This window comes from Nilaparvata lugens, chromosome 10, assembly GCF_014356525.2.
Source record: "Nilaparvata lugens isolate BPH chromosome 10, ASM1435652v1, whole genome shotgun sequence".
NCBI lineage: Eukaryota > Metazoa > Arthropoda > Insecta > Hemiptera > Delphacidae > Nilaparvata > Nilaparvata lugens.
Genome location: NC_052513.1, coordinates 8,198,043 through 8,216,209, shown reverse-complemented (window position 1 = coordinate 8,216,209; position 18,167 = coordinate 8,198,043). Strand labels below are relative to the sequence as shown.

Sequence of the window (18,167 nt, the reverse complement as noted above, 5' to 3'; positions counted from 1 at the left end):
TCAAGCTCAGACAGAAATCGTCATTTGCGTATACAAGCGCTTTCTACCGGTATAAGTGATACTACACATTAGGCGAAACAATAGTCGGTAAGAATGTTCCCTCTGATCCCTTCTCTGTGGTAAATCAATATTTCAAAAAACAAAACGGCACACTCACACCACTTCACTTTTACCGAGTCAAAAGTGAAGTCTACGTTATAATGGCAGTGGAGAAAGATAGGAGAACAACGTTGTCGATCCTCTGTCTTGTCAATGCCTTCTATAGACGGTAACTGATACAGGTTTATGTGATGTGTTTATTGAATACTAACGCAACTGTTGATTCTCTTTAAAAATAAACAGTTATATTTTATCAAACAAGAAATTATTTTTCAATAATCTCATAATGAATTTTCATAACCAAGATTAAATATTTTGTTAATTGAGTATATTTCTACATTGTTAAGAAGCCAATCTGGCAACAGAAAAAAACGAGAAAGAGATAGCGCTATCCTCTTTGTTGAATGGTAGCAATACGATTGCTAATTAAATACTGCCATTATAACATGGACCTCACTATAGTCGAGTGAAGCCGAATGCGATGTCTTACCTCGGCTTGCCTTTGCAAGTGGCGAGTTGAGCGTGCACAAAATATACCGTCCACACTCTTTTGTGTACAGAAAGACAGAAGCAGTCGATTTATTATAATAATAATATGTTTGATTGTAATATTCAGGGCTGCTCAAAGGGGGGAAGGCTTACTGCAGCGCAAATGCGCATCTGGGATTATTTTACATACGTATTGATATTACCGTATACGATGTGTATATTTACATTTTTTTGCGTTTATCCATTCCATTATTGCTTTTTTATATTTCTGAAAAACTGTGAGCTAAAGAAGCATAATTATATTATTGACAGTTATTGCTTCTAAGCACAAGTAGGCCTACCGGTAACTGATAGAGAAGCATTTTGTATTTTACTTCAACACTGAGCTATTCAGCCGGTCAATGGTGACATTGTATTATGTATTAATGTAAATTAGACTGTGTTATATAATTACCAATCTACTATACAGTACCGTGCCGCACTAATAATAGATGCTATAAAACGTATAAGTAGTTAATAATCTCACAAGTTTCACAAAATTTCATCTTCTTCTTCTTCTTTCTCTCTGCCCCGGTGTGCCTCACAGCGTCGGGGTAGCCTCGGACAACCGCCTCCAGGTGTCGCGATCCGCAGCCAGCCTCCTCATCTGCCCCACAGTCTTCCCTCTCTCCTCTCCCAATCTTCTAATGTGTTCATCATACGAGTACCGGGGACGTCCTCTCTTCCGTCTGCCTCCTACAACCACATTTGCGTACTGTTTCACTTTCCTCTCATCGTCCATCCTCTGTACGTGACCCCAATATCCTAATTGCTTTCTGTCGATAACTTCTTTTACATCTTTCATTCCAATTTCCTCCCTGATGCGGTCACTCCTTACTCTGTCTCTCAACGTCCTCCCAGCCGTTCTTCTATGGCACTTCATTGCCACTGCCCTTACTCTACTCATATGCTGTGTCTTCATGGGCCAACTTTCCACCGCATACAGAACTATAGGCTCTATTATACTTTTATAGACCCTATTCTTCACCATAGTACCCACTTCTTTTTTCCCGAAAATACAGTCTTTGGTACCATAGTAAGCCCGGCTAGCCTTGTTGATTCTGTTTCTCAGTTCTTCATCCAGTTTTCCATCTTCATTTATAATGGTGCCAAGGTACTCGTATGATTTTACTTGTTCCATCTGCCGCCCCTCCACTTCTATTATCACTCTCTCACCTTCAGTTCCATTCACCACCATCACCTTGCTCTTATTGATATTCAGTTCCATACCTTTTCTCTTGATCTCTTCATTCCATTCGATTACAGCTGCTTTTAGTTTCCTTTCCGAGTCAGCAATCAGAACTATATCGTCCGCGAACAGTAGAGCTTGAGCGAAAATGGGCCTTAAATTCCAGTGTCCGACTGTCATTCTCCCCGTTCTTCGTTTGCAGATTTTATGGATTTCATCCATTACCATGGTGAATAATAGTGGACTCAAGCTGTCCCCCTGTTTTATCCCCCTTCTCATTTGCAGAGGTCCTGATATCTGTCCACACGTTCTAACCACTGCAGTGACATTATTGAAGACACTTTTAATAGCACGCTGTAATTTTTGTGGCACATTCTTAGCAGCCAATGTCTCCCATAAGGCTTCTTTTGATACTGTATCAAATGCGGCTCTCAGGTCCAGGAACGCCAGATATACTTGCTTGCCTTTTTCAATAGATTTTGAGCAGATCGATCTTATTGAGAAGATGTGGTCTTGCGTCTGCCTGCCAGGCCTAAATGCACACTGTTCCTCCTCTAGCTGTTCTTCCACCACACTTCGCAGTCTTTTCTCTAATATTCGAGTGTACACTTTACATACCACTGAAGATAAGCAAACTGCTCGGTAGTTTTCACAATCAGTGGTATTTCCTTTTTGTGGAGTGGAACTATAATATTTTGTTCCCATTCTTTTGGAATTGTACCTTGTTCCCAAACCTGCTGCAATAACTCAGTGAGTCTATCTAAGAGACATTCACCCCCTTTCTTCAAATATTCAGCTTGAATATTATCAATTCCTGCTGCTTTCCCATTCTTTAACCTTTGAACAGCCTCCCTCACCTCATCCTTTGTTATTCCAGCATCCATCTGATGTACTTCATGAGCATTGTCATCCAACTCCAAATTCACTTCTTGCACCACCCTATCTTCATTGAACTTGTCTTCAAAAAATCTTCTCCATGTTTCAAGCACATCTTGAGTGGTTGTCACCAGCTGACCTTCCTTATTCTTAATAGACCTTGCCTGCTTTCCAAACTTTCCTCGCAGACTTTTGCAAACTGTCCAAAAATTTATCAAATTATTTGTATTTTCATCAACTATGATACCAACTCCTCCTTTCAATCGACCCGCATCAGTTGTTCCTGAATATCTGAGCACATATCCATCATCTAGCTGTCTCTCTCCAATCCCTCGTTTCCGAATCTCACTTATTCCTAATACACTCATTTTATATTTTTTCATCTCCTCCACTATTTCAACTTCTTTTCCGGTCAAAGTGCGCACATTCCAATTCCCAAATCGTAAGTCAAGTGTCTTGTCCAATTTCTTATTCCTTAAATTCCGGTCCCGTCCGAGGCTATTTAATGTACTTTGAATCCGAGCTTATCCAGCGTGTGGGGGATTAGCCCAACGACGCCTTCTTTGGAGTACTTCTTTGTCTGCCTCCTACCCTTCGACCTGTCCGGCTTGGATGAACAAAATTTCATCACAGTTATTATAGCTGAAATCTCTCTTAAGAATAATTATTTTTTATTTTATTTTTTTTTGTCTTTATTCATTAAATAATGTACAAGTACATATGAATAGTGTCAAAGATTTTACAACTCTAGGGCTAGGCTATCTCTAGACTACAAAGAAATTTATAATTTATTTAAAAATTAGCGTCAAACTCATATAACGAATACAACGATAAGTTCACCAGATATTCCTTCAAGTTCTTTCTAAATATTTGAGAATCTTCTAGTACTCTTAAACTAGTTGGTAGCTTCAGAAAATATTTCTCTCCTCTGTAAATTGTTTTTTTCTCAAAGATATGTAATCTGTGTCTTTCTGTAATTCGACCGAAACGCGTATTATAATTGTGTGTATTATTCCTTAAGTTTGTACCAGCAATGTTCTTGAAGAAGATAATAACATCAAAAATGTATTGGCCATAAACTGTCAAGATTCCAAGTTGTGAGAACGCTACTTTTACTGAGTCAATTCTATCGAGGTTGAGCATGATTCTTATAGCTGTTTTCTGCTGTTTGAGGATTTTATCAAGATTATTCTTACTGGTACTGCCATAAATACATAGACCGTAAGCTAGATGCGCATGTATTACGGAGTGGTATATTGATTTCAGTGTCTGTATACTACATAAATTAGACATTCTACGCAAAGCATACAGACCTGGGGATATTTTTTTTATAACTTGGCAAACATGATTATCCCATGAAAGATTGCTATCTATTAACAAGCCTAGAAATTTTGTTCTCTCTTCTGCCTCTAGAAGCTCGTTATTCACTGCTATGCTTGGGCATAATTCATTCCTACTCTGCTTAGTCATAAAAGGGACAACTATAGATTTGCTTGAGTTCAATAATAGATTCCGGCTATTCAAATATTCATTAATCGAGGACAGGCCTATAGCAGATGAGAGCTCCACATCTTCAGTCGATTTTCCAGTAAAGATTATATTGGCATCATCCGCATATAGGCATACAGAGGCTTGCGGTGGAACCACATTGGTAAATATTGATAAATTTACAATATTTAAAAAATCAATATAATTCATTATCTTGTTATATTGATTGCCTGAAAATCAATATAATTATTATATTGATTTTTTCTAATATTGTAAGTAGAAAATTACTATTTTTCATTCTCACTGTGATTATTGTGAATAACTCGTACGGTAGGTACTGCGCTGTGATCTAGTCTCGCTGCATTTTATCAAAAGAGAACATAATATTTTTTAAATTAATATTTCTTCTTTGAAAAGAAAAGCAGGTCTCTAGAATTGATAAAGAATCTGTTTCTCTTATCTGTTTGCTTTGTCTATTATTGTTATAAAAATTATTATGATGATTTAATATTTAATTGCAGAATGCATGCATATAGCCTACAATGGTATTTATCAAGAAGTAATTTATATTCGAATACAATGCTTCGGATGAGAATTAAATCACTTCAATGAGTAAAAAAGGATTATTTAATTTATGTAATATATTAATTTTTATAGAAGCCCCTACCCTTGCAGATACAACAGAAATGACATTTGTTTTTTCCGATAGGTACTTTTTGAGATATGAGCGCCCAAAGTTTGTATTTTTGGGACAGATCATTTCAAATTCGGTAAAATATAACATGTCATTTTAAGGATACATTTTCCATGACATTGTTGATTGAATAAATTCCTTAAAATATCAATTTTTTGAAAGTTAATCTACTTACAAAAAATACTAAACTTGAGTTATTTTTTAAAAATTGATAACTTTATCTCATACCGAATTTGAAATAATCTGTCCAAAAAAATTAAACTATAATATTATCAAAAACTAATGGATTGAAAAAAAATATTCCTGTGAAAACATTTTGATTTTTGATTGATAACTTGATAGTATACAAATAGAAAAATATCACAAGTAAAAAGTTTTTTTAGGGTGATGCACAGCCTTAAAGAATATAATATGTGAGAGAAAATGTTGATGGAATATTGAAGACCAAGACTTATCTCCTTCATCACCACCCTACATTTGTAATACAGCAGTTTTTTGTCATACTTACTCAATTGCAGCTGTTTTCCATGCATTAAATCAAGCCGGTAAACAGCTGTTTGCAGAACAAGAAAACATGTGATTTTCATTACAGCATACTATAGGTACTGTAAAGAGATCATAAATGTTCTCTTTACAGTGGAGTATGTTAGGACTGTACTGAGTCCTGAGTAATTCATATACTAACTCAAATAATCAAAGAACTCATTTAAGGAGTTTCAAGTTATAAGAACTCATTTGAAATCTTATAACTTAGGCCTTTATTATTTTATTTGAGCTCGAAGGGTCTGTCTGTTATGAACCAGGCGCTACAGGCTAAGTCATGTTTATAGAATGCAGTAGCTCGAGCAGCAGCAGGTAATGGTTTCTGTTTCTCAGCAATATTATTCTTTCTCAGATAAGTATGACAAAAAATATTGTACGTGACATGTACGGTAACGTATTTACCGCATTCATATGATAAGTCTGCCCTCAACTACGTTTCGGGCAGAAACAATCATACTTATGCGGTAAATTATCGTTACCGGACTTGTTTCGTAAAGTACTATTTCCTCAACAATGAACTGTTTATTCAAATGCCGTTCCTTGTTTATTTAAATGTAGCAAATTTTAATGAAATTTGGGCTCATCTGTTGTGAACCAGGAAAAAGTACTGTACTTCAAAAATTTGAGTAATAAGCTTTATGGTATTGGTTGTTGAGGAATATTACAAATATAAACTTGAATATTTTGAAAAACACTTATGGAGTGAAAATGCACTTACATTATATTATTATGGTGTTACAAAACACCATAAGTGTTTTTCAAAATTCAAGTTTAATTTTAATCGTGAAAAAGTATGGATATGCAACAGAGTAATTACAACGGTATAAAAGATAAGCAGGAACACCTCCCCTCCTGCCGCCACGATTTGGAAAATCAGAAATTGCAGCAGTTAAGAATGCATTTCGTGGAAAAATAATCTTCTTCTACTTCCCAGCCTTTTCCCATTCAGGAGGGTCAGCGTTTCGGGTCGGTTGCTTCCAGGAGTCTCGGTCATGGGCTTAGTTTGGTTTTATTCCCTCCTCTACAAGATCTTGGGCGATACAATATCCCAATTTCTTCCTAGTGCCTTCGACATCCAAGTGGTCGTTCTTTTTTCCCATATAATCGTCCTCTCTTCTCTCCACATGTCCGGACCACTGCAGTCTTTTTTCTTGCATTTTCTTTGATATTTCCATTCGGTTTCTTGTCATTTCATTTCGGATTCTATCCCTTCTATTTGCGCCGAAACTCCACCTTGGTGGAAATACAGTATAATAATATTGAGAGAATCTATTTTGAATTCTATGTAATATGGGTAATGGGTTAGGATTGGCATGTTTCGGTGTACTGAGTTACTGTTACCCTTCCCAAATCATTAATATCTTCACCTGTAATTGCCAGTAGCAATTTTAAAAATTTAATTCTATATAAATAAGTAAGAATTTCATTTATAACATTTGTTAAAACTGTATTCAATAGTCACGGAGGATTATGAGGTTGCAAATATTGCCTTAGCATGACAAAAATTTAAGGAAGTAATAGTAAGGCAAAATAAAATTAAGGCTATTTCAATCAGAACATAGAGTAAAAATACTGTTTATTTGTCTCTGATCAGAAGTCGAGGTATCAGCGATCTAAGAAAACCAACCAAATTCAATATTACATTATTGGCAAGCAGAAATAGGGGTGGGGACGGAGACTTCTTTTGAAAGACTTGTCTATGAATTTACTCTCATAGAGGGATTGTAGATTTTGGAACTGAACTACTGTATTTAGTTTCAGCCAATAGTCAGTTTTTGTTTTATGAGTTTAAAAATTTGCACATGCAGTAATATATACACAGAAACAGAACGCAAATAGATTTGTTGCGAGGTTACAAGTGATGTCAGCGTTAGAAACAAGTTCAAGGTCAAAAGGACTGCCTTTAACAACTTTTGACTGCACTAGTTTAAACCAAGCACCACTTCTATACTGCACACTGCAGCAAAGACAACACCGATATTTGGGCCTTAGGTTATTATTAACATTTTGTTCACAGCTCTAGAATAGGATCTTTATGATGATCTCGCTGGAATCGGTTATCATTCACAGTGAATAAAGAATACAATACTCAGTAATGTAACAAACATTTATTCATTTACTCTCTTTAGATACAAAAAATACAAAAATCAATACAGTATTACTTAAAATAGTCTTTTCATCCGGAAATAAATAAAGAATGCCATAAAATGGTGAGATTCAAATTTTAAATTTGAATCAATTCAAAAATAAATATGTGAAAATCTAAGATTGAAATAAAATATTTTCAAATATTTAAAAATAATCGCTACTTTGATAAATTGCAATAATGTCGATAACGTTACAATTAATTTAATTGAAATCAATTATTAAAGAACTAAAAACTTCTTACATTTATATCTAGCACACCATATACAGACACTCACATTGCAAAATCAAGGGAGAAACAATGACATCTAAAATGGGTAATACAATTTTCAAACTTGCTGAATGTCACTTCTAAAAGAGTATAGAATCGATTATATTTTCAATAGTTAATAATAGAACAAATAATAGTGATTTTGTAAATATAAAAAAGTAGATTGATGATAATAATTGAAATAACAACTCTCAATGATAATAGGTACTTCCATACAAATAAAAGTTACATTACACTGCTAGGTATTGAAGATTACGACAATTTGAGGAGAGAGTATTACCTTCCAATACCCTTTATAACATCAAAATTGCGCAGTATAATTGAGGCCTATGTAAAAATATATAGTATATTGTGTTCTCTGTAAAATTTGACTTTTATGAGCATTTCCTTGAAAAACAAAAGAATACAGGCAATAATTATAATATGGAATCATCAATATCTTGAAAGAATGTAGCTTCGAAGCATAATTTTTAATATACTACTATGATAAAATTAATATCAATTCTTGATGGCTAAATTTTAAATCATTGTAGATGTATAATCACAGATTAGTTTAAAAAAAAACTATTTTATTGAAAAAGATTTTACATTATTATAAACTTTATTTTAAGATTTTAAATAAGAATAATATTGACTGGATGGATAGCATCACATTGGAAAACGAATTGGGTAATTATCTGAATAATTTAAAATTATATAGAAGATGCGATGCAACATTCTACACTAGTTTCGATGAGAGCTTTTTTAAGTTGTCCTTTAAAGTTGATAGAATTTTCTTAGATATAAAGCCTAAAATCAGACACGATTTAAAATAAATTTGTTCTATTATTATTTGAAATAGAGGGACTTCCATGATTATAATGTGTTAAAATAACAATATTATTGATAAGCGATTATAGGGTAGCAAAATGAAGTCGATGATAAAAGCATCACTGTTTAAAATTATTTTTCAAAGATCAATAGTTTCAAATCTAGCCTAAAAGTTGAATGCAGTGATACTCTACTTGGGTACTAATAAGTAGTGAATTTAAAATGCAATTGTCACTAATTGAGTGAAATATCAATATTGATGTGTAGAAACTAGCTCCAGGTTGAAGTGGGAGATCGGAATGAAATATTTGATTGAACTTTTCTAATCAATTGAATTAGAAGCGAGAAAAACCTATACGAACAAAGATTTTACCAGCGGACAGTGTCAAGTTGAAAGTTTATAATCTAAATAGTTAATTTTTGGCTTTGTTGCCTTTCCGTTCTCTCTCCATAATTAGACTTGCATTCCTCTCATCTTATAAAGGTATTTACAATATTTCAAATTGCCTAGCGCTCTTTCCATTTTGCCAAACCAGATGTCTCTGACTAAATCGTAGATCCACAATGTGCTGATAGTTGTGTCAGCTTTGAACACAGTAACTAAATAGAATCCTTCTGCATGTTCTCAATCGGTTTTTACACAAAATAAATATTTGAATATGCAACACATACCACAGCACACAATAGGTCTACAATACTCTTACGTTGATTGAGTGGTGCAAATGGATGATAATATTTCGCGATCGCTCTTAAAATTAACTCACAACCTCTTTAATGTCCTCTTTTTATCTTTTAAAAGTTTCTTTTTATCGGCTGCTACTTTTTTATCACTCGCGTGTTTCTTAGCCTGCGGTCCGTCCATTGACGACATCTCCATGCCTGCTTTTGCAACTTTTTGTGCCTGAAAAAGTCAACAATAAAAAATAAAATTTTTACTCCACATTATTTAATCTAATCTTGGATTATTATTCAAAACAATCACATTATTTATACTGTGATTTTTTCATAAATAACAGTAGAATGCATTCAAGCAAGATATGAGCCTATCAAGCCAAGCCCTTCTTGTTTGGACTGTCTACTTCTGAGTTGAGAGCCCAGCTATGTTGGTGGGCTTTCAACGTAGGCTATTACTATAACCTGAATTAGATGTTCTGCTAAATTAATGCTTGTTCAAATTTACGTTTGTATTTGCCAACATTCTCCCAAGTCCAAATTGATTAAATAATTTATGAATACATTATTTGAAATCTTTTCTTTTTCGCATAATTTCCTCTGTCTGATTTGTCTCTGATGACTTCGAATTCTTTATGATTCATGGACATATATTCTTCTTACAGATTCCACATTGCTTATACAGATTATAATCATTGAACGAGCGTTAGCGAGTTCTCACTTTTGACTTACTGAAGGCCAAAGTTGTTGTCCGTCTGTTTGTAAATTCTACAATAACTTGAGAAAGAATTGATCAATCAGCTTGAAGTTTTGAACACTTATACTTCGAACCTTTTTACAGGACAAGTTCGTTGGACAACAAAATTGACCCACTCCTTCGTCCTTTTTCAGGATATAAAAATAAAAATGAAAGCGCATAATAAAAAAATTGCTGTGATTTATCACTTTAGTCAGCTGAAGAATTCATTGAATGCAATTACAACAGTTTCCCCATTCATTAATTCGTAATATCAGCTGAGGCTATTTAGATGCTATCACACAGACGGACCTTCATGCGCTGACACATGATTACAGCTGGTTAATAAAAAACATGATTTACAACTTTTACATCAATCAACTGATACGGGTTAAGATATCAATAAGCGGTTTTCGCCATTCATTTTCTCTTGGAACTCCATATCGAAATCATGTATCATAAATTTGGATTCATATGAGAGGCAAAGATGTTGAAGCGACAGAATAATTTTCGAAGAGTAATTTTTCATTCCAAATTGGAACTCCAATGAAACTTACTGTTGAATTATTCTTGTAGAAGAAAATATTATAAGCTGTTTCCATAATTTTCACCAATCCTGTATAAAGCCGTCTCCATACTGAACAAATGTTCGACGAACATGTTTGTTGAAACAGTTTAGGCAAATTTTATTATGTTTGGCAAACAATGTTTGCCCGTGGTCAGTGTGGACGCGTCACTAAACAAAATATTTGTAAATGAGGAGAACAGTTTTTATGTTTTTACAGCTGTCAACACTGAAAATGTTTGGGAAAACATCAATTTTTTGTTTGACCAACAATGATTGTCCAAACTTATAAAAATGTTTGTCCCTGAGCTCCTCAACAAACATGTTTGCCGAACATTTGTTCAGTGTGGACATGGCTTAAGAAAAAGTTGCGGGTTTCAAATATTACAATAAAACAGCTCTTGAGCGAGTTCTCTAACCCAGGGGGTGACTATTTATTATTATAGTTACTATATACTCTAGTAGTTATTTATATTTCATCAGTTATTTGGTAGCCTAAAAACATTCCTGGCATTCCTGTGCAGTTAAAAAGGAACAGATAGATCTGCAGATGGATTTGATTTGCCTAATGACAGACAGCAAACCAAAACCAAACACAATGGGCGATATGAATAAAGTTGAGCATTTGCTTATATTTCTAAAATATGGAGCATTTGCTTCATTTTCTATGAATAAACGTGAGCAAAACCTTTTGCTCATGCTCATCAAAGAAATAGTTTGAGCATTTGCTCAAAAGTAAAAGCTTTTGCTCAAAGTTGTATGAATAAACTTAGAGCATTTGCTCAACTTTTGAAGCAAATGCTTCAAAAAAGGTGAGTCTAGTCTAGAGCAGCTTATCACCTTTTGCTCATAGTAAAATGGCTCAACTAATTCTTATGAGGAAGAGGAAACTATACCAGATACGATCACAACCAATAGTTGAGAACTATAAAACTCTTTTCACACAAAATAGGAAATAGGCATTTAAGAAGATGAGAGTGTAGACGATTATAAGAAGGCTATTGATATTATAAGAATATGCTGAAGATTATTATAGAGATGACATTTTTTCACGCTATTATTTCAAAATTCTAAACTCAACTAACCTAAAACTCTATTCATAAATAGAAAACAGAGCAGACGACACAAACACAAGCGGTGCCCCCTACTTGCATATTTAGCGCTTCCGTGAGCTAAAAAACAAAGTAAGGCTACAAAAGCGAATCAGCTGATGAAAAATCTTGAAAATATTATGTGAGCATTTGCTCCAGAGTTCAGGAGCATAAGGTAAAGCTTATTCATATAAAAATGAGCAAATGCTTTTCCTTCTACCTTTTGCTCATGAGCAAAACCTTATGCTCCATGCTCTTGCTTATGAGCATTTGCTCTGGTTTTATTCATATGGGCCAATGAAAGATCGGATAGGAAATGAATGAAAATCAGATGCTGAGTTTATAACGTGAATCTTATTAGAGTTAGCGGAATCAAAACCGCGTTATCTAATAATCCTGCTTTTACTTTCTTTTTACTTTCCCTGCCCTATTACCATAGGTAAGGAAAGAATATTGCTTTCCAAACAAAATTAATTAAGGTACCCTAATTTCAAGTTCTATACACGTTTCAAGGTCCCCTGAGTCCAAAAACATGATTTTTGGGTGTTGGTCTGTGTGTGTGTATGTCTGTGAACACCATAACTCCTTTCCGAATTAACCGATTGACTTGAAATTTTAAACTTAAGGTCCTTATACCATGAGGATCGACAATAATTCAATAAAATTCAATTCAAAAAGGCGGATAATGACTGAAAACCATGTTTTTCACGGTTTTCTCGAAAACAGATCAAACGATTTTTCTCAAATTTATACTCTGGATAGCTATTTATAAGCCCTATCAACTGTCATGAGTCTCGTTTCAAGGAAAATTGCAGGAGCACCCTAATATTCTATAGTTTATCCCTATATCCCTAATATTAAAGGTGATGGTTTCTTGATCCATTCCGAGCTGCTTTGTATAAACACACTTTTTTTATGTAATCGTCTGACGATTGAAAGTACTCCAGTCAGTAAGTAAAAGTTTTTAATATTTACTTAATAATCGACTGCATGTCGTGTTCAAATACATAAAAAAGTGTGCCTAATATTATAGTTTTAAATGTAGTCGCCAAATTGTCATTATGTTATTCCCCTAAATTATTTTCGTTTAAAGAATGAGGATTGCAGTTCAATAAGCAAGGATAGTTGTGTGAGTGTACCACACCAGATTTTTTCCAATATACTACATTTAGATAAATGTATGAGATTGACTTGACACTAACTTATCAAATAACAGAAGATGAAATAACTTAACTTAGCTGGCCAAGTCGAACACTGTGATTGAATACGTCTACTATCTGAATTAATCTGATTTAAATCACAGGTAATTATCTGAGAAGTGAACTTACGAGAGCATGGATTTCAGTCATCATCTTGGCCCGCTGAGAGTAGCCGTCATAATGTTCCAGCAGCAGTTTCCCAGCTTCCTCGTTCAGCGCTGATTCGGCATTTGGTACTATTAGCAGACATTTTATCGTCTGCAAAGCAAAACCAATTAAAAATCATGTGTAATTGTAATGATATTATATAGAATTTCAATTGAATTAAGGAAGATACAGTAATCCAGTATTTAATTTGTTCTATATTGAGCTACCACTTTTATTAAAAGAAAAATAACATCGAGTACCCTTTTTATATTCCATTAATGCATTACATGCTTCAACACATGAGTAATTTTCATGACTCGCATGAGCTGAAACATATTATAATGCATCAATAAATTATGTAAAGGGTATTTGATGTTATTTTTATGACTCGATTGAGCTAAAACATATTATAATGCGCCAATAAAATATAAAAAAGGTTCTTTTCATCCTAAATAATCCAGTATTTGATGAATCAGGATTAGTTAGGATTCATTCTCAAACAGTGGATATAAATATTTCGTAACCAAAATCCAACAGCGTGAGAATGTAGGTAGATAGATTTGCAATTTTATAATGAATATAACAATAGATTTACAATTTATGCTAATTAATTATAAAAATAAACAATTGTTGATAGTGATTAATAGTTTGTATAATTGTGATCACAAATCGAAATCCGAATCAATTTCAATTGGTAACCCTAAACAAATTTCAATTGATATCAGATGAAAACCCATTAAAATAAAACTAGTTGCATCGTGAACGGTTGGTTCCCCATTACATTTCAGTTCATGAGTTTACGATTTTTTGAAAAAGGTGCATCGATAGCGGAGGTTCTAATCAATGGTTCATCTAGATGCTTCATCAAACATTGAATATTCGTATCTAATCTAAATAATGTTAATTGTTAACGGTTCATGTTAATTGCCACTAATAGCTACTGTTTAGTGACTACATTCTCTAATTATTAGAGTCTGCAATATTTAGAAAATAGTAGAAAAGATAGCCTTTCAGAAGATAAACAAAGACGAATCCATGCATTCTCTAAAGTCAAGGAAACCTTTGAACAACTGTGAGATAATTATGTTCAATTTATTCCGCAAACTTTGACTATTAATCATCTATTGCTCAGTCATTCACTGTTAACAATAGATTTCATTTCATAATATCTATGTTTCATAGATAATCATTCATCTGTTGCAATAGATGATTAAACTCAGTAATAAATAGCCAAAGTTTGCGGAATAGATTGAACATAAATATCTCACAGTGGTTCAAGGTTTCCTTGACTTTAGAGAATACATGGATTCGTCTTTGTTTATATTCTGAAAGGCTATATTTTCTAAATATTGCAGACTTACATTCTCTAAATTCTCTAATTAGAGAATGTAGTCACTAATCAGTAGCTATTAGTGGCAATTAACATGAACCATTAACATCTAACATTCAGTATTTCACAAATCAGTACTAGAAGAAAACCAAAACAATTTACAATACTGCTTCTACTTCGAGATCATAGAAATAAAAATCAGAATTGTTTAATCTTTCAGTTGTCACAACTCAATATGTAGCAAGTTTACTAATGTAGCCTAGCCCTCTTCATTTTTGTTCTTAGTAGATAAATTATATTGCAATATTACCAGACTATAGTGATTAAGTATGGTGAAAAGTAAAATGTAAATGCAACTTTTACATATTACCAGACTGTAGTGATTATTGTTTTTCTTTAGGGCTACTATTAATATAAATAAAAATATAAATCGTGACAAAAAAATGTAAAAGGGTACTCAGATTTAGTTTTATTTAAATAGTGATTATAAATGGTAAAAAGTAAATTCATATGGCTTTTTGTTGGTGGGGAATGCCTCACAGGAAGGCCCCATCTATCCTGAAGTGAATATATAATTTTAACCGCCAATGGACATCACGACTGTTATATCAAATAGTCCGGACCGTCAGTATGATTGAAATACAAGACAAGAATTATTGTTCTTTAATAGATTTTATTTCCACTAATTTATTATAAATCACTCAAATTGTATAACTTTTACGACGAAAAACTATTTTCTTGACGAAATTAAATGTTAATGTAAAATGGTTTATGTTAATTGAATGATTCAGAATTGATGTTGAGGATATGCAGGTCTCTTATTCTTAACATTATCCTTCCGGCAGTCGCGCTGTTGTAAAAAGTACAACAGTGACAGTGCATAAGTCGCACTGTGCATAATATCGGGAAAGACTGTATACGGAGACTGTAAACGAACCAATAACACAGAATTGATGGCTTTGCTTGATGTACCTTATTGGGCTATGAAATGGTAATCATCCAAATGTTCATAGGCGTAAAATAATCAAAGAAGATGGAAAAAGTAATTATACAATTAATTAATTAATATGTTTTGACAGTAAACAGAGTACATAACATTTGGAAAATTGGATGTTGTACAAAATACAAAACGCGACTGCTCGTGTGATTGGGAAGGGCGCGACTACCGGAAGGTCGAAGAATTATTTATTAAAAAGTAACTGAGTGAATCTAATACTCACTAATAATATATGTTTTATTCCGAGGTCAGGCTTCCAATCCTTCTTCAAGGTGTTGACACAGATCTCACCACTCTTGGCAACGTTTGGATGGAAGATCTTTGTTAGGAAAAATGCTTTTGGGGGTCCTTGAGGAAAGTCTTTACCAAGTGCTAATTTTACTCTGAAGACTCCTCCAGCATACGGTGTTCCAGCTAGAAAACGATTTTTGTTAAATTAAAATCACTCTTATTTCATTAACAAGGATAAAAATGTATAAATGAAAATAGAATCTTGCACTCAATATTAATTACTTGATACTTGATGTCTGGGTCGTTGACTGGGGGTGCCAGATAGACCGCGTCGTAGTCGTGTACCCAGCTGGGTCATCCGGCAGGAAAAAGCGTCTCTTCGTCTATTTCGTTGAGCGAGTACAAGGGCCGCTCAAGAAGTTGGGTTTTCAGGGCTTTCTCGAATCTCTTAAGTTCCATTTCCTGAACATCGGTGGGAAGTTTGTTGAAGATCTTCAATGCCGCTATATGGAAGCTCCTCTGATTGCTTGTCAATCGAGTTCGTGGAATTTCCAGGTTCCCTGCTGACCGTTTATTGTAGTTGTGGACCTCATTTCTCCTTTTCATTTGTTCATTGTTCTTCCTCACATGCATCAATGCAGCGAAAATATATTGGCTGTAAACAGTCATTATTCGAAGCTTTCTGAACAGCGGCCTGCAATGTTCCAAATCATTGGAGAACGTCATTATTCTCAGAGCTCTTTTTTGAATCAGTAGCACATCCTTGCAATATGGAGTGTGTCCCCACATTAGGAGGCCATATGTAACATGTGTATGAAACAGTGCGTGATATACTGTAAGCAAGTAGTTTGTAGAGACAATGTTCCTCAATTTAAGCATTTGAAAATTGAAGGAAAGTTTGTATGTAATATTTTTTTAAATAGTTATAAAAATCTAGTTGAAAATAATTTGTGCACAATTTGAATTGCATAGCTTCAAACAGGATTGTTTTCTTTTGTAGCCTTATAGGTAAGCATAACTAATACCTTGTTATGAACTAATACCATTGTTTCCTGGTACTGTAATATTAATTTTAATAATTTTCATTATTTGATGTGGAAATTGTTCTCTATTACAATAAAATTTGTTTTTTCATCAATATTGTATGATCATATTATCTCAACTGTATAAAACCACAAATAAGTTGAAAATCAAATAGGATTTTCAAGGCAAAATATCAGCTAAAATGTTACTTACCAGGCCCTTCAATGTAAGCTTGAATATTTGTTACATCTTCTTCATTGAGCGTGACCTTAATACCTTCTGGAGGGTCCAAAACCAATTCTTGTAACTCTTTGGCGACTCTCCGGATGATTTGCGGAGAAAGATTTTCTACATTCTGTAATTTTAAAATGATTGATTTGATTATGATATAAACTGAAAAAGGAACTTATCTGAAAGCTTCAGGTCTTGACATTTACATCAAGCTAGGTATACATCTTTAGAAGACGTAGCATTATCTCACAATAAAATCTGACAGATTTGTAGCGTAGATTTAAGATTGGATGATAGGGCGGCGAATACTGATACCTAGCTATATTTAACTGGGACCTGAAGTATTTATAGATAAAACAAGGCATAATAACTATGATGCATTATTATCATCATTGTAAGATAATTTTAAAACAATCATTCAAAAGAAAGATTGTGAAATAAATAATTTAAGCACAAACTACATACATTGAAATGGAGCACTGATGCATCAAGTATGATTGCATGTGATAAACATAATCTAACGGTCATTTTTTAGTCAAAGTTAGGTTGTCCAAGTTACCAATCAATATTGCTGTGCCAATTCAAGACTGAATGACTAGTTTTTTATTGTTTATAAAATTAATTCAAACCTAAACATACAATCTAGTATTAACAAAGTGAAACATAAAATTTACTAGAATGTGTCAAATTCAGCATCAATGGATCATGGACATGTTTTAGTCTGCTCTTGAGGTTTTAAAGTGCATGATATACTATTTTAATCTTGGACCCTTTACAAGTAAAAAGAGTAACTAACTGAGAAAAACATTAATTATAAGTGGATCAACACCAGTAATAATTTAAATTCTTGGTCAAAACGAGAATTCTAACCAATGAAAGTCAGATCTTAGAATGATTACAAACAAGTTTTTCCTACACCAAAAACACATATCCACATTATTTATCCTATTTATTTTGACAAGAAGAATACTTACAGAGCTCATAGCAGACATTGGTGAAGTTATATTGAGACGAACCAATACAAAAATGAGAAATATGATCACAACACAGGAAGAAACAAACAGATATGCGTAAAATTCGTCTAACGTCACAAATGATTATACCAAGAGTGGCATTTTGAAATAAGCCACCAATGAGAGATCAGCATTTTAAATCTTGAACCCAAAATGGCCACAAAATTTAATTTTTCAATTTCTTTTGCATAGACTATTATCAAAAATTTTCCCTTGAAAAATTACTTAAAGATAAATCTGATAAAAAAATCATTCCATTTTCATTCTTCCTCCGATTGATCAGTTTATT

The 18,167-nt window shown here is 33.5% G+C and overlaps 1 protein-coding gene across 1 annotated transcript; it reads right to left on the bottom strand.

The window, feature by feature from the left end:
* Positions 1–7,510: 7,510 nt before the first annotated feature.
* On the bottom strand, positions 7,511–18,163 carry LOC111043383 (ubiquitin-conjugating enzyme E2 S). The gene is made up of 5 exons (XM_022328313.2): positions 17,840–18,163; positions 16,848–16,989; positions 15,604–15,794; positions 13,036–13,164; positions 7,511–9,544 (listed from the first exon to the last, which is right to left on the bottom strand). The coding sequence occupies exons 1-5, from the start codon at positions 17,855–17,857 to the stop codon at positions 9,404–9,406; spliced, it is 621 nt and encodes a 206-aa protein (XP_022184005.1). The 5' UTR covers positions 17,858–18,163; the 3' UTR covers positions 7,511–9,403.
* Between the last annotated feature and the right edge of the window lie 4 nt (positions 18,164–18,167).